General features: G+C 38.3%; 1 protein-coding gene across 4 annotated transcripts in view; it reads left to right on the top strand.

Annotated features, from left to right (window-relative positions):
- The window catches only part of LOC135137017 (probable serine/threonine-protein kinase nek3), an 83,393-nt gene extending 61,391 nt beyond the window's left edge, over positions 1-22,002 (top strand). For all 4 annotated transcript variants that reach the window (XM_064066551.1, XM_064066553.1, XM_064066552.1 and 1 more), the window contains 5 exons: positions 3,497-3,634; positions 12,113-12,567; positions 12,619-13,031; positions 20,284-20,438; positions 20,485-22,002. In XM_064066551.1, coding sequence (XP_063922621.1) covers positions 3,506-3,634; positions 12,113-12,567; positions 12,619-13,031; positions 20,284-20,438; positions 20,485-21,819 — 2,487 coding nt within the window. In that variant the 5' untranslated portion in view covers positions 3,497-3,505 and the 3' untranslated portion in view covers positions 21,820-22,002. The remainder of the gene's footprint in view (positions 1-3,496; positions 3,635-12,112; positions 12,568-12,618; positions 13,032-20,283; positions 20,439-20,484) is intronic.

The following is a 22,002-nucleotide window of genomic DNA, read 5'->3' on the forward strand; positions in this document are numbered from 1 at the left end:
CGACTTCTCGATTTCCCGATTTTTCGATTTTTAAGGTTTTCAATCCTTCAATTTTTTTATTTTTCAAATTTTTAATTCTTCAATTTTTCGGTTTTTCGGCTTCGAATTTTCGATTTTTCAATTATTCAGTTTCCCCATTTATTGATGTTTCAGTTTTGGGATTTTTCAGTATTTCGATTTTTCGACTTTTCGGTTTTTCCACTTCTCGGATTTAGCTTTTCTAATTTTGGAAATTTTCTCTTTTTCGGTTTCTTAATTTTTTGATTTTTCAGTTTTTTGGTTTTTAAATTTTTAGATTTTATGTCAAATTTTTCAATTTGTGGATTTTTTGATGTTCCGATTTATCCATTTTCCAATTTTTCGATTTTTCAATCTTTCTTAGATTTTTCAATTGTTCGATATGTCAATTATGGGATTTTCCATTGTTTTGAATCTCCAGTTTCTCGATTATTCAAATTTTCGATTTCTCGATTTTTTCCATATTTCGATTTTTCAAATTTTTGACGCTTCTAAATTTTCGATTTTTTCTATTTCCCATTTTCTCCATTAAACGATTTTTGGGGTTTCGATTTTTTGATTTCTTAAGTTTTCGATTTCTCGATTTTTCAATTTTTTAGTTTTTCAATTCTTCAATTTTTCAGGTTTTTAGTTGTTCTATTTTTCGATTTTTCAACTTCAGTTTTTCGGCTTGAATTTTTCGATTTTTCAATTTTTCGGTTTCTTAATTTTGGGATCTTTCAGTATTTCGAATCTTCGATTTTTCGACTTTTCGGTTTTTCGACTTCGATTTTTCAACTTCGATTTTTCGTCTTTTCGGTTTTAGACTTCTTGGTTTTAGGTTTTCTGATTTTTGCAATTTTCTATTTTTCGATTTTTCAATTTTTCGGCTTTTAAATTTTTCGATTTTTTGGTTTTTCAATTTTTCGATTTCTCGATTTTTCAATTCTTGACTTTCCCGATTTTTCAATTTTTCAATTTTTCGATTTATCGATTTTTTTTAATTATTTAATTTTTAAATTTTCGATTTTGGACGATTTCGAATTCTGAATTTTTGGATTTTTCGACTTCTTGAACCTTTCGATTTGTTAATATTTTGTTTCTCAATGTTTCGATGTTTCTATTATTCGGCTTTTCGATTTTTCAATTTTTCGATGATCCGCTTTTTCAGTTTTTCGATTTCTACCCAATTTTTCGTTATTTCAGTTTTGGAATTTTTCAATTTTTCGATTTTTCATTTTCTCGATCTTCAATTTTTTGATTTTTCGAATTTTTAAATTTTTGACTTTACAGTTTTCCGATTTTTTAAATTTTACATTTTTCGATTTTATGATCGATTTATTGACATCTTGGTTTTTCGATTTTAAAAATTTTTCGACATGCAATTTTTAAATTTCTCGAATTTTCAACATTTCAATTTTGGGCATTTTTGAATTTTTCGATTTTTTGGATTTCAATTTTTCGGTTCTTCAAGTTTTCAATTTTAAAATTTTTTTATTTTTCCGGTTTTCAGTTGTTCGATTTTTCAATTTTTCAGTTTTCGATTTTTATTTTTTTAATTACATTTGTTATAAATCCGTGAATAAAGCTCATCGGGTACTTTATTGACTTCAGGGCTTGATCACTAGCAATATCGACTGCCGTTTCGACTAAATAAACAAGGGATCTTAATTAAAATATAAATAAATGACACTAAAACACATTGTATATTTTTGTTTACCTAAATAGCATCTACTCACCCTTTGTTTTACTTTCTCCCAAATTCGGTTGCAATCTAAAATACAGATTTCCGTGATTAGAACCTTAAAAGCTTCATTATTTTTTTCTTCACATTAAAATTTATAAAATGTAGAAAAAAATAAATAAACGTCAGAATTTATTAATTTATTAATGATTTATCAGATAAATGATCGTGTTAGTATAATTTGAAAGTAGACTTATTTAAAAAACACGATAAATAATCTCCCATGAACTAAAAACCCCGCTTTAACCGTCCAACTCTACACGATAACCCAACATTTTTCATTTCAAAATTTGGAACTATAACGAATGAATGTCACGCCTCGAGCAAGTTCCATTGTACTCCTTACACAACAATTTAACTTTCCTTCATGCAATCTTTCCTTTACACAGAACAGAGCAGGCCACTAAGCAGCAGCAACTTTTTAAAATCTGTCCCGGCCATTGTGAAAGACATAATGACCATATTAACAATTACAGCTAATTATCGTATTAGGAAGCACACGAAATTATGTCACTCGAAAGTTCATGCAACAGTTACTTGTCACGAAACACAGACACAATACACCGAGGAAGCAAGAAAACGCGATTTTTTCCAAATTCGATTACCGCTCATTTTTGGCTCCATTGTGCAAAAAACCTAATTATCCTTGACAGCTTTAATGAGACTTTAATTCTGTTATTGTCATTAAGCAGACAAGGTAAAACACGGTGACGCAACAGCCGTCAAATTCCGACATTTCGTGATATACCATCCGCCCATCCTTGTCCACTTTCTTTTCTCGGGTTTCCTTGCAAAAACCGCGCCCAGTGGCGTAGATGCGGGATCCGTTAGAGCAGTAACGGGATTTTATGTTGTCGCAGATTTTGTAAATTCAGTCTAGTAGACGTTTTAAAATAGTGAGTGCGAACAAATACGAACTTTTTGAGTTTAGAATAATTTCGTTGTGGTCTGGTCTAAATATAGAAAACAGGTTCTTGGTAAAAGAATAAAAAATTTCTCTCAACCTTGCTCCAGTCAGTACTGAAGCGCGATTTACGCAGCCGTTTTTTCGGCAAGCCACTTGGTTAAGCTCGCGTTGTTCAGTCTGAAGATGTGCAAGCGCGCCTTAAGCGCATCTCCGCCACTGCGCCGTTTCCCGCAACCGGCACCTATTTATTACCGCGCAAAAAAGGCAAAATGCTAACTAGAAAGCCGCGAAATTAATAACCGCGCGATCAAATATGCGCGATTAAAACCCCGAGATCCACCGGCAAAAAACTCATTTTTATGGTAATCCGCGACCTCCATTAGAAATCGCCGGATCGGCCCCACAATTAGCCATTTTTCGGATCTGGCACCACACGAGCGCCCGATAAATCACCGCTTTCACGCTTTTTTCAGGCAAAACGAAAAGCCGGCCTCTTACCGACCGCGAAAATGCGTTTTCAAGATCATTAATGAAAATTGGGTTGTCGGCGATCGAATTTACTCTCGTTCCGAGCGACCGTGCTTAATTTATTGCGGTTGTATGCGGCAATTTACCCGAGAGAGAGTCATCTCTTGTGCGTACGCTGCGAGCTAAATTTCTTAACGGACTTTCATGTATGACTATTAAGCGAAATGAAAGCACTTGCTGCATGAGCGCAAAAAACGGTGCAGTTGAGCGCCCGAGGCCGCGGGGATAAGGGCCGGTGGAGGACACTTGGGGGCGATTGCGCTGACCTGAACGAAGCGCCAGCGTTTAGCAGTGTTTATGTATTCCGTTTTTTGTTGCAGGAGTGAACCATGAGCTCAAAGGGCCACAAGTGCAGGGTCCTGCTCCACCAATGCCTGGCAATCATCGTGCGCAAGGAGGGGTGCAGGGGGGATCCGGGGGACTTCTGGATGTATGAAAATGGGTACTTGCTCTTCCAGGTAAGACATCTCAATGACCATAAGCATTTCTTTTTTTCTTTTTGGTCCTGATTTTTCTTATCCTAAAGCTCTCTTTAGTTTCCTGAACAAAGACTCAACAGCAGTATGCGGTTGACACAAGTGATAAGGATTCTGATTTTTCTACGATTTGTTAATGCTAATCCAAACAATTATATACTTCCCAATCACACTCAAATGTGACCAACAAGTTAGTAACTTATTGAGTCTGATAAAAAGAAATCGTACTCACATTGAAGGTAACTCTCGCTTTAAATCAGTTCGAGTTTCGCTGGATCGCACAAGTTGCATTGTCTATTATCTATGTTTATAACGTCACGACAAATTTTTTACGTGAGAATACGCACATCTTTATTTCATAATGATAAAATAAGAATTATAATATTCAGAACATTTTGTCCGATTGTGGTTTAATTCATAACTTTAGTCCTCTGTTTTGAGAAAACATACTAATTCAAATCAAACTAACCTCTACATGACATCCTTTCGATAACATGAATAAACATAGAGCAAAATACTTGAGTAGATTGCTATTACCTAGTGCTGAAGGATATTTTGTCACGTTAGTTTATTGCTTTAAATATATTTTACATTGTCCGTACGGTGCAGGGGCTCTGGGGATGTTATTTATGCCGCTGGTTTTCAGTTTACAGAGGTATCTCAAAACGAAAGTCGTAAAATCAAATTTTATAATTTTGGTTGGATTTATCGAATTATTATACTTCAAGGGCGAGGAAAGTTCTGTCGAAATATCTAATTTTTTAAAGTGAAACCTTCTCGGAGACCCATCTGTCTTTTTTCTAAGAAGTTGAAACCTTCTCGGGGAACTCAACTGGTTTTTTTAATCATTTAAAATCTTCTCGGGAACCAAACTCTCTTTTTCGAGACGATGAAACCTTCTCGGGTCCCCAACTGTTTTTTTAATAATATAAAAGGTCCCAGAGAAGGTCTTTAAAATAAAGACCTTCTCGAGGTTCCAGAGGGTCTTTATTTTAAAGAAGATGAAACCTTCTCGGGGACTCTAACTTGTTTTTTTAATAATATGAAACCTTCTCGGGGTGCCCAACTGGTTTTTTTTAATCATTTAAAATCTTCTCGGGAACCCAACTCTCTTTTTCGAGACGGTTAAACCTTCTCGGGTCCCCAACTGTTTTTTTAATAATATGAAACCTTCTCGAGGTTCCAGAGGGTCTTTATTTTAAAGAAGATGAAACCTTCTCGGGGACCCCAACTTGTTTTTTTAATAATATGAAACCTTCTTGGGGTGCCCAAGTGTCTTTTTTTAAGAATATGAAACCTTCTCGGGGACCCAACTTTCTTTCTTTTAAGAAGATTAAACCTTCTCGGGGACCCCAACTGTTTTTTTTTTAGTAATGTGAAACCTTCTCGAGGAACCAACTCCCTTTTTTTAAAAAGATAAAATCTTCTCGGTGACCCCAACTGGTTTTTTTAAAAATGTGACATTTTTTTGGGGACCCAACTCTATTTTTCAAGAAGACGAATTCTTCTCGGTGACCCCAACTGGTTTTTTTAATAAGGTGAAATTTTCTTGGGGACCCAACTCTATTTTGCAAGAAGATGAAACCTTCTCTAGTTTCAAGAGTATCTTTTTTTACAGAATGTGAAACCTTTTCGGGGACCCAACTGTCTTTTTTTAAGATCCCAACTGGTTTTTTAATAATATGGAACCATCCTGGGGTTCAAGAGGATCTTTATTTTAAAGAAGATGAAAATTTCTCGGGGTTCCCAAGTGTCTCTTTATAAAGAATATGAAACCTTCTTGGGAACCCAACTCTCTTTTTTTTAAAGAAGGTAAAACCTTCTGGGAGACCCCAACTGGTTTTTTTAATAACGTGAAACCTTCTCGTGGTTCCTAAGTGTCTTTTTTTTAAGAATCTGAAACCTTCTCCAGGACCCAACTTTGTATTTTTGAAAAGATAAAACCTTCTAGGAGACCTCAACTGGTTTTTTTTAAAATGTGAAACATTCTCGGGCACCCAAATCTCTTTTTTTAAGAAGATGAAACCTTCTCAGGGACCCCAACTGTTTTTTTTTAATAATATGAAACTTTCTCGGAGACGTAACTTTCTTTTTCAAGAATATGAAACCTTCTCGGGGACTCTATCTGGTTTTTTTTAATAATATGAAACCTTCTAGGGGACCCAACTCTATTTTTCAAGAAGATGAAACCTTCTCGGGAACCCAGCTCTCTTTTTTTTAAGAAGATGAAACCTTCTTGGGGACCCTATCTGGTTTTTTTTTTCTAATAATATGAAACCTTCTCGGGGTCAAGAGGAACTTTTTTTAAGGAGATGAAACTTTCTCAAGGACCTCAACTGGTTTTTTTTAATAATATGAAACCTTCTAGGGGACCCAACTCTCTTTTTCAAGAAGATGAAACCTTCTCGGGGACCCCAATTGTTTTTTTTTTTTTAAATAATATAAAACTTTCTTGGGACCCAACTCACTTTTTCAAGAAGATGAAACCTTCTCAGAGACCCCAACCGATTTTTTTAATAATATGAAACCTTCTCGGGAACCCAACTCTCTTTTTTTTAAGATAAAACCTTCTCGGGGATCCCAACTGGTTTTTTTAATAATATGAAACCTTCTCGGGGTTCAAGAGGGTCTTTTTTCAAGAAGATGAAACCTTCTCGGGGACCCAACTCTCTTTTTTTTTAAGAAGATGAGACCTTCTCGGGGTCAAGAGGAACTTTTTTTAAGGAGATGAAACTTTCTCAAGGACCCCAACTGGTTTTTTTTTAATAATATGAAACCTTCTCGGGACCCAACTCACTTTTTCAAGAAGATGAAACCTTCTCGGGGACCCCAACTGATTTTTTTAATAATATGAAACCTTCTCGAGAACCCAACTCTCTTTTTTTTAAGAAGATAAAACCTTCGGGGGGACCCAAATCTGTTTTTTTAAGAATGTGAAACCTTCTCGGGGATCCCAATTGGTTTTTTTAATTATATGAAACCTTCTCGGGGTTCAAGAGGGTCTTTTTTTTTTAAAGAAAATTAAACTTTGTCAAGGACCCCAACTAGTTTTTTTTAATAATATGAAACCTTCTCGGGTTTCAAGAGGGTCTTTTTTTAAGAAGATGAAACCTTCTCGGAGATCCCAACTGATTTTTTTAATAATATGAAACCTTCTCGGGAACCCAACTTTCTTTTTTTTAAGAAGATAAAACCTTCTCGGGGACCCAAATCTCTTTTTTTAAGAATGTGAAACCTTCTCGGGGATCCCAACTGGTTTTTTTAATAATATGAAACCTTCTCGGGGTTCAAGAGCGTCTTTTTTTAAAGAAAATGAAACCTTGTCAGTTACCCCAACTAGTTTTTTTTAATAATATGAAACCTTCTCTGGCTTCAAGAGGGTCTTTTTTTAAGAAGATAAAACCTTCTCGGGGACCCAAATCTCTTTTTTTAAGAAAATGAAACCTTCTCGGGGAGCCCAACTGGTTTTTTTAATAATATGAAACCTTCTCGGGAACCCAACTCTCTTTTTTTTTAAGATAAAACCTTCTCGGGGATCCCAACTGGTTTTTTTAATAATATGAAACCTTCTCGGGGTTCAAGAGGGTCTTTTTTCAAGAAGATGAAACCTTCTCGGGGACCCAACTCTCTTTTTTTTTAAGAAGATGAGACCTTCTCGGGGTCAAGAGGAACTTTTTTTAAGGAGATGAAACTTTCTCAAGGACCCCAACTGGTTTTTTTTTAATAATATGAAACCTTCTCGGGACCCAACTCACTTTTTCAAGAAGATGAAACCTTCTCGGGGACCCCAACTGATTTTTTTAATAATATGAAACCTTCTCGAGAACCCAACTCTCTTTTTTTTAAGAAGATAAAACCTTCGGGGGGACCCAAATCTGTTTTTTTAAGAATGTGAAACCTTCTCGGGGATCCCAATTGGTTTTTTTAATTATATGAAACCTTCTCGGGGTTCAAGAGGGTCTTTTTTTTTTAAAGAAAATTAAACTTTGTCAAGGACCCCAACTAGTTTTTTTTAATAATATGAAACCTTCTCGGGTTTCAAGAGGGTCTTTTTTTAAGAAGATGAAACCTTCTCGGAGATCCCAACTGATTTTTTTAATAATATGAAACCTTCTCGGGAACCCAACTTTCTTTTTTTTAAGAAGATAAAACCTTCTCGGGGACCCAAATCTCTTTTTTTAAGAATGTGAAACCTTCTCGGGGATCCCAACTGGTTTTTTTAATAATATGAAACCTTCTCGGGGTTCAAGAGCGTCTTTTTTTAAAGAAAATGAAACCTTGTCAGTTACCCCAACTAGTTTTTTTTAATAATATGAAACCTTCTCTGGCTTCAAGAGGGTCTTTTTTTAAGAAGATAAAACCTTCTCGGGGACCCAAATCTCTTTTTTTAAGAAAATGAAACCTTCTCGGGGAGCCCAACTGGTTTTTTTAATAATATGAAACCTTCTCGGGAACCCAACTCTCTTTTTTTTTAAGAAGATAAAACCTTCTCGGGGACCCAAATCTCTTTTTTTAAGAATGTGAAACCTTCTCGGGGATCCCAACTGGTTTTTTTAATAATATGAAACCTTCTCGGGGTTCAAGAGGGTCTTTTGTTTAAAGAAAATGAAACCTTGTCAGTTACCCCAACTAGTTTTTTTTAAGAATATGAAACCTTCTCGGGTTTCAAGAGGGTCTTTTTTTAAGAAGATGAAACCTTCTCGGAGACCCCAACTGATTTTTTAATAATATGAAACCTTCTCGGGGACCAAAATCTCTTTTTTTAAGAAGATGTAACCTTCTCGGAGACCACAACTGATTTTTTTAATAATGTGAAACCTTCTCGGGAACCCAACTCTCTTTTTTTTAAGAAGATAAAACCTTCTCGGGGACCCAAATCTCTTTTTTTAAGAATGTGAAACCTTGTCGGGGATCCCAACTGGTTTTTTTAATAATATGAAATCTTCTCGGGGTTCAAGAGGGTCTTTTTTTTAAAGAAAATGAAACCTTGTCAGTTACCCCAACTAGTTTTTTTTTAATAATATGAAACCTTCTCGGGTTTCAAGAGGGTCTTTTTTTAAGAAGATGAAACCTTCTCGGAGACCCCAACTGATTTTTTTAATAATATGAAACCTTCTCAGAAACCCAACTCTCTTTTTTTTTAAAGAATATGAAACCTTCTCGGGGACCCAAATCTCTTTTTTTAAGAAGATGAAACCTTCTCGGGGTTCAAGAGGGCCTTTTTTTTAAAGAAGATGAAACCTTCTCGGGGTTCAAGAGGATCTTTATTTTGAAGAAGATGAAACCTTTTCGGGACCCAACTCACTTTTTCAAGAAGATGAAACCTTCTCGGAGACCCCCAACTGATTTTTTTAATAATATGAAACCTTCTCGGGAACCCAACTCTCTTTTTTTTAAAGAAGATAAAACCTTCTCGGGGACCCAAATCTCTTTTTGTAAAGAAGATAAAGTTTTCTCGGGGACCCAAATCTTTTTTTTAAGAATGTGAAACCTTCTCGGGGACCCCAACTGGTTTGTTTAATAATATGAAACCTTCTCGGGGACCCCAACTAGTTTTTTTTTTAAGTAATATGAAACCTTCTCGGAGACCATAACTGTTTTTTTTTAATAATATGAAACCTTCTCGGGTTTCAAGAGGGTCTTTTTTTAAGAAGATGAAACCTTCTCGGAGATCCCAACTGATTTTTTTTTAATAATATGAAACCTTCTCGGGAACCCAACTTTCTTTTTTTTAAGAAGATAAAACCTTCTCGGGGACCCAAATCTCTTTTTTTAAGAATGTGAAACCTTCTCGGGGATCCCAACTGGTTTTTTTAATAATATGAAACCTTCTCGGGGTTCAAGAGCGTCTTTTTTTAAAGAAAATGAAACCTTGTCAATTACCCCAACTAGTTTTTTTTAATAATATGAAACCTTCTCTGGCTTCAAGAGGGTCTTTTTTTAAGAAGATAAAACCTTCTCGGGGACCCAAATCTCTTTTTTTTAAGAATATGAAACCTTCTCGAAGATCCAATGCGCCAATTACTGTTTCATTTCTAGAATACTCGGTAGATGACGCCAATTACCTTTTTATTTCTAGAACATTCCCTAGATGTGTTTAATTTACATTTGTATTGCGTATGTTTAGTTTCTTTAATTTCCTAGTTAGACCTTGAGGTTGCTGTCAACAGCAGCCATCAAGCTTAATTTGTGCATTAATTACGTAATTATAAGTTTTGCATAAGTATGTTAACGTTAATGTTTTTATACGCTAATTTCCTGCTCATCATTTAGTTCTGATAATGGTACAAGTAGGTACCGAAACATGACGACCCTCACTTCACAATAAAACCCTAAGTTCTGTGTTCGACATAATTTTTTTTTAGTCGGATCTAAAAAACTGAAAATATTTATCGACATTTTTTAAAATATCTATTTTAAGTTAACCTCAAAAAATTTATATAATTATAAAGATGAACAAATTCTTTACCCTGCGAAAAATTTCTTTATATGAGTCGCGCCTCGCTTCGATTCCAATTCAGGATGCTTACGTAATGCTGCATGCATGTTACAATAAAGATTTATTCTTTATAGTCTTGGAAATATACTTTTAACATAAGAACGAATATTTATAGCGTTCTTAACACACCCACTAAATAAATTATTGTATAATGTTAGTCATCAGTCGAGTCGACCCTCATCCAGACTTCGCGACTTGACGACTTCTCTTCCCTTCTATCTTACAATAACTCCCCAAAGAACAGAAAGGTGTTATTACACTGTCCACAATTTAGAAGACCGGAAAGCCATTCCAAATAAGGTATTGCCCATATACCACTCCGAGTTGTCCTTTCATCTTTAATTTCGCTCATCCTGCAGATTGGCTCTCATGACACCATCATTAGTTTAACGAAGCAACATCAATCACGTCCTATCACATGTCTTCAGTGAAAGACCAAATCATCTACTTCCACCTATTTAGAGTAAACGACGACCAACAGAGCTCTTGTTTTCTTGAACCTCCTCAAAATCCTGTCTCGATAACCCCCGGTCCTTCGCCGGCCCCCGAATAACAGCACTTCTTCGTTGACATCATTGTCCAAACCCGTTCTTGACGCACTTTCGATGATGACCCGTTCTAAAATTAGCCATCAAATAGTCGCACCGATTGAATCACTTGCAGTTTCGACACGCCTGTCCGAGTCTTGGCAAACACAACTGTGCACACAAGTGAAGGTCGCATGTCCACAAATCCATCTTTCTTTTATTTATCCACTCAAGTAATCATAACGAGGCATAAAATCAAGAGCCATTAGAACGGTCAATAATCCAGTGAATGACTCGAAAAATTACCGCTTTCGAGAGCCCGGAGCCAGCTCGCCTACACCCACTCACTTCGCTCGTACCCGGGGGCTGCTAATTGTTCGGACGCGGTGTGAAACTGTCGAAACCACCTTACGCAAGAAAAGTGGATGTTGTGGATCTTTGTGGAGAAATTTATTGCTCATTAGCGCCGGCTTGCAATTAGGCTTATTACCACAGCGGCCTTCATTGTGTTGCGAATGGGAGCCGGCTTATCAAGATTCGGGGATTTGAACCCAGTCCTGACAGCTATAAATCTTTGGATGAGTCCAACAAGGTTCGATTTTTTGCGCGGATCCTAGTTTCTTTAATTATGAACCAGCCATTCTTCCGTGGTAAGTATTTGGTAATCTGTTAGTGGACCGTGTAAATGACCCTGTCCTTAAACACTCGCCGCTTTCAATTTTTCTGCAGGTGCGACGATTCCCGACTCCTTGACACAGTAAATCTATTATTGATTTTAGTGAGTGTCTGAAGAAAATTGAAATCGTTACTCACAACTTTTTTCGAGCCTCTCTACGACCAGACTAATATTATATTAATTGAATGCAATGGAAACTAGAACGAGTGGAGCGTTGAAGGACCTGATTCGTAATGGTTTACCTTTTTTCGATGATGGTGTGTATTTTTGAAAGAAAATTTCATGCAGGGTTCATTGTACGAGACTTTCATGCAAATGTCTCAGGACGGTGAGGTGTAAGGCATTATGAAAATTACTGCTGTTATTAGAGGTATACAACTGCGGTTTCACTAGATGGTAAACAGTTACCTATTGTAATTTGTGGCTGTCGGAAGGATTCTCTCTAAAGTAGCGTGTTGGTGGGTTTCACTGGGCGGAAACGTCATGTTCTGAAAAAAGAGCTCTCGTGCAATCTTCCAAAACACCGCCAGTACCACCCACGATGGGTGTTCCACACAAAATCGCCGTCTTCCTTCATTGCTTCGAGCGCTCTACTAAGTATTCAATCCTCGATAAAGTTGCTTGGGTCCTTTCGACCATCCCCGTTCCTTTCTTTGTGACTTTTTGTCCCCGAACTTAGACCCACATCCTTGACCTTTCCTGCAACTTTGACCAGTATCTGCGGTATAAGACGGTTTTAATCCCTGATTTGTTTGCAGGGTCTGCTCTCATCCAACAGCGTCTGTTGGTGGAACACCGGCCTCAACGGCGCCACCAAGAGTCTCAGCTACCATGGCTACATCAGCCCTGGCGCCCTCCTCGTAGGGTCCGAGCCTTGCGCCATCGACATAGTCAAAAACGCGTGGGCCCGAAGGGTCCTGCAGCCGCCCCCCGGCTACCAAATCGTCGCTCTCGAAGACATCGAGAACTGCTACGGCATCCCGGTGGCGCAGACCCAATGGACGCCCCTACCAGAGGCCGTGTGCGCCGTCATTCTCAAACTGTCGCGTCAAGGCAGACCCGCTGGAATCGAAACCATCCGGGAAGCCCTCATCATGACCTTCCCTCACGTGTCCCCGCCTAGTGAGCAAGCCCTCTACGACACCCTAGTGCAGCTCACCACCGAGCGCAAGCTCTACCACACCTCCAACGGCTACTTCATCGTAACTCCGGAGTAAGTACTTTCTTTGTATGTTAGAGTCTTCAGTTTAATAACGTGGTTTAGACGCAGGAGGTCCCGGAGCGCCTCCAGAGGCCGCAAGCGCGTCGACGACCCCGAGCCGGATCCAGTTTCCGGTAAGACGATGCTCATGTCAACCGAAGAAGCTCTGGTTATGGTTCACGGCGACATGGCCACTATACGAGACGGAGATGTCACGCACCAGCTGATTCAGACTAATCTGGCCGATGTTATATGTGGAGGGAACCCGAGTGACAAGGTGTTGTATCCTAGGAGCAGCAAGTATAGGGCGTCGTCGCTGTCGGTGCCGAGGAGCCCGGACCGGAGGGGCTCCTTCAGGCTGTGGAGGTCGAGTCGGAGGCTGAGGCGGTCGGCGTCCACGAGGACGATAGCGAAGCACTACGTGGACACGACGAGCAGTAGCACGGAGACGTCGGCGCCGTCGACGCCTAGTCCTAGTGAGTGGGTTTTAACTGTTTTGAGTCTTCTTCAAGGCGAGGTTGCTTCCAAGGAGAAAATAGAAAGAGTGTGCTCACCTTACTTAATTCTGGCTATAAAAAGCGAAAATTTGCGTTGCAAGGAATTAAGTTAAATTAGTATCTACAATTAAATACTTATTTCTGGCCTAGATTCTAGAAATAGGTTGGCTGGTGAGCTTATTAATTTTTTTGGCTGGACTATTTAAAATAATTATTGCAATTAATTAATTAGTTTAGTACAAATGATATAACTGTAATTAATTATCACCTTGAGTAGAGACATTAAAAAATGTGTACCTTACTATAGATATATTCAGTGGCTTATAAATTAATTTAGTTTATTTTAAAATCGGAGAAACCTAAAAACAGTTACAACAAAAGAGTGATCTTGAAGAATGTGCATTCATAATAACTAAAAAAAAAACTAAAAAAACCTTCATTATCTTATTGTTGTCCGTTCAATTATAACGGGTTATAGAAATTTAAGCACTGACTTGATTTCATTGTTGTTTCTACTTAAAAATACAAGGGTTTTCCGAGATTCTTTCAAATTACTTCAAAAGCAAAACAAGATATCTTCGAGATTCTTTTAAACTACTTCAAAAACCTGTCACAACGGGTTTTCAAGATTATTTCAAATCACTTCAAAAACAAGACAAAAATTCGAAATTCTTTCAAAATTACTTCAAAAACAAGACATAGAAAGATCTCTGATATTTGTTCAAATTCAAAGATAAGAAATCACAAACCTGACAATCCTTTCAAACTACTTAAAAAACACAAAGGGTCCCCAAGATTCTATCAAATTGCTTTAAAAACAGGACAAGAGATCGTCGAGATCCTTTCAAATTACTTAAAAAAACACACGGGGTCTCCAAAATTCTCTAAAATTACTTCAAAAACAAGACAAACGATCCCCAAAATTCTTTCAAAGTACTTCAAAAACAAAACATAAGGGGTCCCCGAGATTTTTTCAAATTACTTCAAAAGCAAGACAAAATATCTCCAAGATTCTTTTAAACTACTTCAAAAAGCAGACACAACCAGACTCCAAGATTCTTTCAAATCACTTCTAAAACAAGACAAAAGATCCTCTAAATTCTTTCAAAATTACTTCAAAAACAAGACACAAAAAGATTTCTGATATTTTTTCAAATTACTTGAAAGCCAAGAAATCACGGACCATGGGACTTCGAGATCCGTTCAAACTACTTAAAAAAAACACAAAGGGTCCCAAAGATTCTATTAAATCACTGTAAAAACAGGACAAGAGATCTTTGAGATCCTTTCAAAGTACTTAAAAAAATACACGGGATCTCCGAGATTCTCTAAAATTACTTCAAAAACAAAACATAAGGGGTCCCAGAGATTCTTTCAAATTACTTCAAAAGCAAGACAAGATATCTCCAAGATTCTTTCAAAATTACTTCAAAAAGACACAGAAAGATCTCTAATATTTGTTCAAATTAGTTCAAAGACAAGAAATCACGGACCATGGGACTTCAAGATCCTTTCAAATTACTTAAAAAAAAAACACAAAGGGTCCCCAAGATTCTATCAAATTACTTTAAAAACAGGACAAGAGATCTTTGAGATCCTTTCAAACTACTTAAAAAAAACATACGAGATCTCCGAGATTCTTTCCAATTACTTCAAAAGCAAGAGAAGATATCTCCAAGATTCTTTTAAACTACTTCAAAAAGCAGACACAACGAGACTCCAAGATTCTTTCAAACCACTTCTAAAACAAGACAAAAAATCCTCGAAATTCTTTCAAAATTACTTCAAAAAGACACCGAAAGATCTCTGATATTTTTTCAAATTAGTTGAAAGCCAAAAAATCACAGATCATAGGACTTCGATATCCTTTCAAACTACTTAAAAAAAACACAAATAGTCCTCAAGATTCTATCAAATTACTTTAAAAACAGGACAAGATGTCTTCGAGATCCTTTCAAACTACTTCAAAAAAAACACACGAGATCTCCGAGATTCTCTAAAATTACTTCAATAACAAAACATGAGGGGTCCCCGAGATTCTTTCAAATTACTTCAAAAATAAGACAAGATATCTCCAAGATTCTCTTAAACTACTTCAAAAACCAGACACGACGAGTCTCCAAGTTTCTTTCAAATCACTTCAAAAACAAGACAAAAGATCCTCTACATTCTTTCAAAATCTCTTCAAAAAACACGACATAGAACGATCTCTGATATTTGTTCAAATTAGTTCAAAGCCAAGAAATCACAGACCATGGGACTTCGAGATCCTTTCAAACTACTTAAAAAAAACACAAATGATCCCCAAGATTCTATCAAATTACTTTAAAAACAGGACAAGAGATCTTTGAGATCCTTTCAAAGTACTTAAAAAAATACACGGGATCTCCGAGGTTCTCTAAAATTACTTCAAAAACAAAACATAAGGGGTCCCCGAGATTCTTTCAAACTAATTCAAAAGCAAGACAAGATATCTCCGAGATTCTTTTAAACTACTTCAAAAACAAGACAAAAGATCCTCTAAATTCTTTCAAAATTACTTCAAAAAGACACAGAAAGATCTCCGATATTTGTTCAAATTAGTTCAAAGACAAGAACTCACGGACCATGGGACTTCAAGATCCTTTCAAACTACTTAAAAAAACCGAAAGGGTCCCCAAGATTCTATCAAATTACTGTAAAAACAGGACAAGAGATCACAAGATATCTCCAAGATTCTTTTAAACTACTTCAAAAAGCAGACACGAGTCTCCAAGATTCTTTCAAATCACTTCAAAAACAAGACAAATGAACCTCTAAATTCTTTTAAAATTACTTCAAAAACAATACACCGAAAGATCTCTGATATTTTTTCAAATTAGTTGAAAGCCAAGAAATCACAGATCATAGGACTTCGATAACCTTTCAAACTACTTAAAAAAAACACAAATAGTCCTCAAGATTCTATCAAATTACTTTAAAAACAGGACAACTGATTTTCGAGATCCTTTCAAACTACTTCAAAAAAAAAAATTGGTCGAAAGTTGTTTCAACAGAACTTCCCTCGCTCCTGAAGTAGAATGGACCATAAAAAATAAATACCCAATCAGATTTAGTAATTTAACTCGTTACTATGGAAATTTGCAATTTAACATCTTTTAAATTTAACAAGTTTTTACAAGATTAATAGAGGCAAAATCAGTCTTATCTTAGCAAGTACTAACCCCGCCCACCCGCCCCCTATTTTCTCAGAATTTATGGCATTTGCCAAAATAAGTCTTATCTTAGCAAGTACTAGCCTCGCCCGCCCACCTTCTATTTTCTCAGAGAATGTCATTTGGCAAAATAAGTCTTATCTTAGCAAGTACAAGCCCCGCCCACCCACCCCCTATTTTCTCATAGGGTACGTTATTTGCCAAAATACGTTTTATCTTAGCAAATACTAGGCCCGCCCACCCACCCTCTATTTTCTCAGAGAATATGTCATTTGCCAAATAAGTCTTATCTTAGCAAGTACTAGCCCCGCCCACCCGCCCCTGTTTTCTCAAAGGATATGTTATTTGCCAAAATAAGTCTTACTTTAGCAAGTACTAGCCCCGCCCACCCGCCCCTGTTTTCTCAGAGAGTATGTTATTTGCCAAAATAAGTCTTATCTTAGCAAGTACTAGCCCCGCCCACCCGCCCTCTATTTTCTTGAAAGGTATGTAATTTGCCAAAATGCTAGTATTTGTAAGATAAGACTGATTTTGGCAAATGACATAATCCTACGAGAAAATGGGGGGTGGGTGGGCGGGGCTAGTACTTGCTACGATAAATCTGATTTTGGCAGACGCTATACCCTCTAAGAAACAGAGGGTGGGTGGGCGGGGCTAGTCTTTGCTAAGATAAGACTAATTTTGGCAAACGATATATCTTCTGTGAAAATAGGGGGCAAATCTAAATAAAAATGAATGCAATGATAAATCACAAGTAAAAACTCATCATATCTTGCACATTTTGGGTAGAATTTATTAAGCAAAATTTTGAGATGACATCATCAATTTCTTAGGGGGAATAAACAGATATATTTGATTACATGTTTACAATAACCTTACAACATCTGCAAAATTTCAAAGCAGTCGGTTTGCAGATTCAAAATTAAATTGCATTTTGGCAAATGAGATACCCTCTAAGAGAAGAGAGGGTGGGTGGGCGGGGCTAATACCTTCTAAGATAAAACTGATTTTGGTTAATGGCATACTCTGTAAGAAAAGAGAGTGTGGAGCGGAGCTAATAACTATTAAAATAAGACCGATTTTGGCATATGAAATACCTTCCAAGAATAGAGAGGGTAGGTGGGCGGGGCTAGTACCTGGTAAGATAAGACTGGTTTTTGGCAATTGAGATACCCCCAAAGAAAAGAGAGGGCGGGCGGGTGGGGCTAGTCATTAGCCGGAATCAGTCTTATCTTATCAAGTATTAGCCCCGCCCACCCACCCTCTATTTTCTTAGAGGGTATGTTACTTTCCAAAATAAGTTTTATCTTAGCAAGTACTAGCCCCACTCACCCGCCCCTGTTTTCTCAGAGGGTATGTTATTTGCCAAAGTAAGTCTTATCTTAGCAAGTACTAGCCCCGCCCACCCACCCTCTATTTTCTCAGGGAATATGTCATTTGCCAAATAAGTCTTATCTTAGCAAGTACTAGCCCCGCCCACCCGCCCCTGTTTTCTCAGAGGATATGTTATTTTCCAAAATAAGTCTTATCTTAGCAAGTACTAGCCCCGCCCACCCGCCCTCTATTTTCTTGAAAGGTATGTAATTTGCCAAAATGCTAGTATTTGTAAGATAAGACTGATTTTGGCAAATGACATAATTCTACGAGAAAATAGGGGGTGGGTGGGCGGGGCTAGTACTTGCTACGATAAATCTGATTTTGGCAGACGCTATACCCTCTAAGAAATAGAGGGCGGGTGGGCGGGGCTAGTGCTTGCTAAGATAAATCTGATTTTGGCTAATGACATACTCTGTAAGAAAAGAGAGTGTGGGGCGGAGCTAATAACTGTTAAAATAAGACCGATTTTGGCATATGAAATACCTTCCAAGAATAGAGAGGGTGGGTGGGCGGGGCTAGTACCTGCTAAGATAAGACTGGTTTTTGGCAAATGAGATATCCTCAAAGAAAAGAGGGGGCGTATGGGTGGGACTACTCATTAGCCGGAATCAGTCTTATCTTATCAAGTATTAGCCCTGCCCACCCACCCTCTATTTTCTTAGAGGGTATGTCATTTTCCAAAATCAGTCTTATCTTAGCAAGTACTAGCCCCACCCACCCGCCCTCTATCTTCTTAGAGAATATATGATTTGCCAAAATCAATATTATCTTAGCAAGTACTAGACCCGCCCACCCACCCTCTATTTTCTTAGAGGGAATGTCATTTTCCAAAATCAGTCTTATCTTAGAAAGTATTTTGAAGTGATGTCATCACATCATTAGTGGGGATGATTAGACAAATTTTGGTGAGTGTTTTCCCATCTACATGATATTGCTAAGAAATCACGGACCATGGGACTTGGAGATCCTTTCAAACTACTTAAAAAAAACACAAAAGATCCTCGAGATTCTTTCGAACTACTTCAAAATCAAGACATAGGGGTCCCCGAGATTCTTTCAAACTAATTCAAGAGCAAGACAAGATATCTCCGAGATTCTTTTAAACTACTTCAAAAAGCAGACACAACGAGTCTCCAAGATTCTTTCAAATCACTTAAAAAACAAGACAAAAGATCCTCTAAATTCTTTCAAAATTACTTCAAAAAGACACAGAAAGATCTCTAATATTTGTCCAAATTAGTTCAAAGACAAGAAATCACAGACCATAGGACTTCGAAATCCTTTCAAACTACATAAAAAAAAACACAAAGGTTCCCAAAGATTCTATCAAATTACTGTAAAAACAGGACAAGAGATCTTTGAGATCTTTTCAAAGTACTTAAAAAAGTACACGGGATCTCCGAGATTCTCTAAAATTACTTCAAAAACAAAACATAAGGGGTCCCAAACATTCTTTCAGATTACTTCAAAAGCAAGACAAGATATCTCCAAGATTCTTTTGAACTATTTCAAAAAGCAGACACAACGAGACTCCAAGACTTTTTCAAATCACTTCTAAAACAAGACAAAAGATCCTCTAAATTCTTTCAAAATTACTTCAAAAAGACACAGAAAGATCTCTGATATTTGTTCAAATTAGTTCAAAGCCAAGAAATCACAGACCAAGGAACTTCCATATTCTTACAAACTACTTAAAAAAAAACACAAATAGTCCTCAAGATTCTATCTGGGTGGGGCTAGTCATTAGCCGGAATCAGTCTTATCTTATCAAGTATTAACCCCGCCCACCCACCCTCTATTTTCTTAGAGGGTATATCATTTGCCAAAATCAGTCGTATCTTAGCAAGTACTAGCCCCGCCCACCCGCCCCCTATTTTCTTAGAAAGAATGTCATTTTCCAAAATCAGTCTTATCTTAGCAAGTATTTTGTGACGTCATCACATTATTAGTGGGGATGATTAGACAAATTTTGGTGAGTGTTTTACGATCTACATGATATTGCTAAGACCATGACAAGAGGTCCCGAAATTCTTTCAAATGACATATTTCAAAAACAAAGCACAAGGGTTTCCCAAAATTCTAATAGATGACTTCAAAAACAATACCCAGAAAGATCCCAGAATTTTTTTCAAATTAGTTCAAAGACAAAACATCACGGATTACAGGACTTAGAGATTCTTTCAAACTACTCCAAAAATAAAACAGAGGATTCCCGAGATTCTTTCAAATTACTTCAAAAACAAAACAAAAGATCCCCGGGATCTTTTCAAACTATTACAAAAACAAAACAGTAGTGTATTTTATCCAGTTATAGCACTTTAGCCTTCCTTCTAGCCACTTGACTGACCTGACTTGAACTGACCTGACTTGACTTGACCTGACCTGACCTGATCTGACCTGACCTGACCTGATCTGACCTGACCTGACCTGATCTGACCTGACCTGACCTGACCTGACCCTTCTAGCACACTTTTTTCCATTTCTCTGACTTGTAGATCCTCATTTGTCCCTTCTGTAACCTTTTTTCTCTCCACAGCTTCATTTCGTCCTCCAACGTCCCTAAAAAACACCCCTACCTTTTTTCGTACCCATTTTGAAACTCAAAAACGCAAATACTGATGAACAAATACTGAAGTTTAATCGAAACGTTCCTCCCGCAGAGAAAGAGTCCCTCCTCTCGCGCCTCTTCAAGAAAACCAAAAGATCCCAGTGCCAAATAAGCTCGTTCAGCGCCCAGTTCCCCCCCACCGAGTGGTTCAACTCCAAAGCCGTCCACCTCCACAGCATCGGAACGCAAACCTCCACATCCGACAAGGTAAACCCCCATCTGCTCCAGCCCCCACTGACTGTCTGTTTTCCAGGAAATCGCCTCAATTACCTCGTATCTGGAAAAGTGCGAAATCAAAGCCTCCTCCCGTTCGGCTACTCTACCTCGGCGCCGCTGCCGCCAGTACCCCGACCTCCCCTACCCCCCGTACCCCATCTCCCGCGAGAGCTCCCCCGTCTCCCGCAAGCCCAGCAGCTACGTGTCCTGCACCCTCCCGCGCAACAAGCAGAAGAGCCGGGAGAGCTCCCGGAAGACCAGCAGGAGCAGTTTGGTGCGGCAGCACAGCGACGAGCAGAAGAGCGACCTTGTAAATAGAATTTGTGATAGTCCAGTGAAACCTAGTCAAAAGAGCAGCGAGAAGTTGGAGCCGCCGGCTTTGGACAACAGCGGGCCTTCGAGTATTGAGTCGCACAAGAGCAGCAGCAAGACGGAGAGTTCGTTCAACAGCGGGCCGTCAAGCTTGGAGTCGCACAAGACGGTGATTAACACGAAGGACACGAAGGTGAAGAAGAAACGGGAGCAGAATAATAGAGTGTCGACGAGTATTCCCCAGAGTAACTCGTTTACGTTGCAAGTGACGACGAACCAGGGGGTTTCCAAGTTGAACAACAAGCCGAACGCTACGACGACGACGACCATAAACGGGGAAGGAGGCAGCAGTACGAAGATCTTCGTTCAGAACTCGCCAGTGCGGTCGGTGATCACGTTCGAGAACGGACAAGGCGACGACAGGAACCCGAATCTGGTGATCATCAACGACACGGAAAGCTCGCAGTACGAGTCAAAAGTGCCCAAGAACACCAACCAGTCCAAAGAAACCACTCTCAACAACTCGCGCGACCTCCTGCCGAACGGTGAAGACTTGAAGAACAACCGGAAGCTGTCCCTCCAACTCCCGAATAAAGAAGGCTTGAGTTTCCACAACTTGATCAAGAACGTGTCGACGAGTTCGCACAAGTTTTCTTCCACGTCGAACCCGGACTCTCCGGTGATAGCCCACGAGAGTCCCAAAGGGGGGTACAACAGCACTCCGCCGAGTCCCACGAAGAGCTCGGACGCCCTCTCGATTTCCTCCATCGGGAACATGTACGCCAAGAACGAGATGGGGTCTCTTTCGAGTTTCGACACGTCGAAGAAGCTCGAGAAGAACATGCTGGGGTCGGAGCCCAATATCAGCTACAAGGATAACCGGGACCAGCAGTTTCCGAGCTTGAATGACTTGTCGTTCAACTTTACGAGTTTGGCTGCGCAGAAGATACTGAAGGGTGTGGGCTTGAACAGCGTCGATACTTTGGTCGAGTTGAACATGACGAATGTTGATAAGCAGAATAACTGTGATGTGGTTCACACTGATTTCGGGATGTTTTGATAAATCTGGAGTTCTTTTTGCTGGCTTTGTTCGAAAGTCGGTTTTAAAGGAGTAATGACCGGTTGTAATATATGTATTATTGTTAGAGTAACTGTATGGCTTTTCAGTTATGCAACTGACCATGTATTTAATATTTTATATACGTTTTTATGTAATTATGAATAATAAATAATATTTACGTAA

The sequence above is a fragment of the Zophobas morio genome, unplaced genomic scaffold (genome assembly GCF_036711695.1).
Source record: "Zophobas morio isolate AGI-343-1 ecotype UQ-CSIRO unplaced genomic scaffold, CSIRO_AGI_Zmor_V1 ptg000028l, whole genome shotgun sequence".
Lineage (NCBI taxonomy): Eukaryota > Metazoa > Arthropoda > Insecta > Coleoptera > Tenebrionidae > Zophobas > Zophobas morio.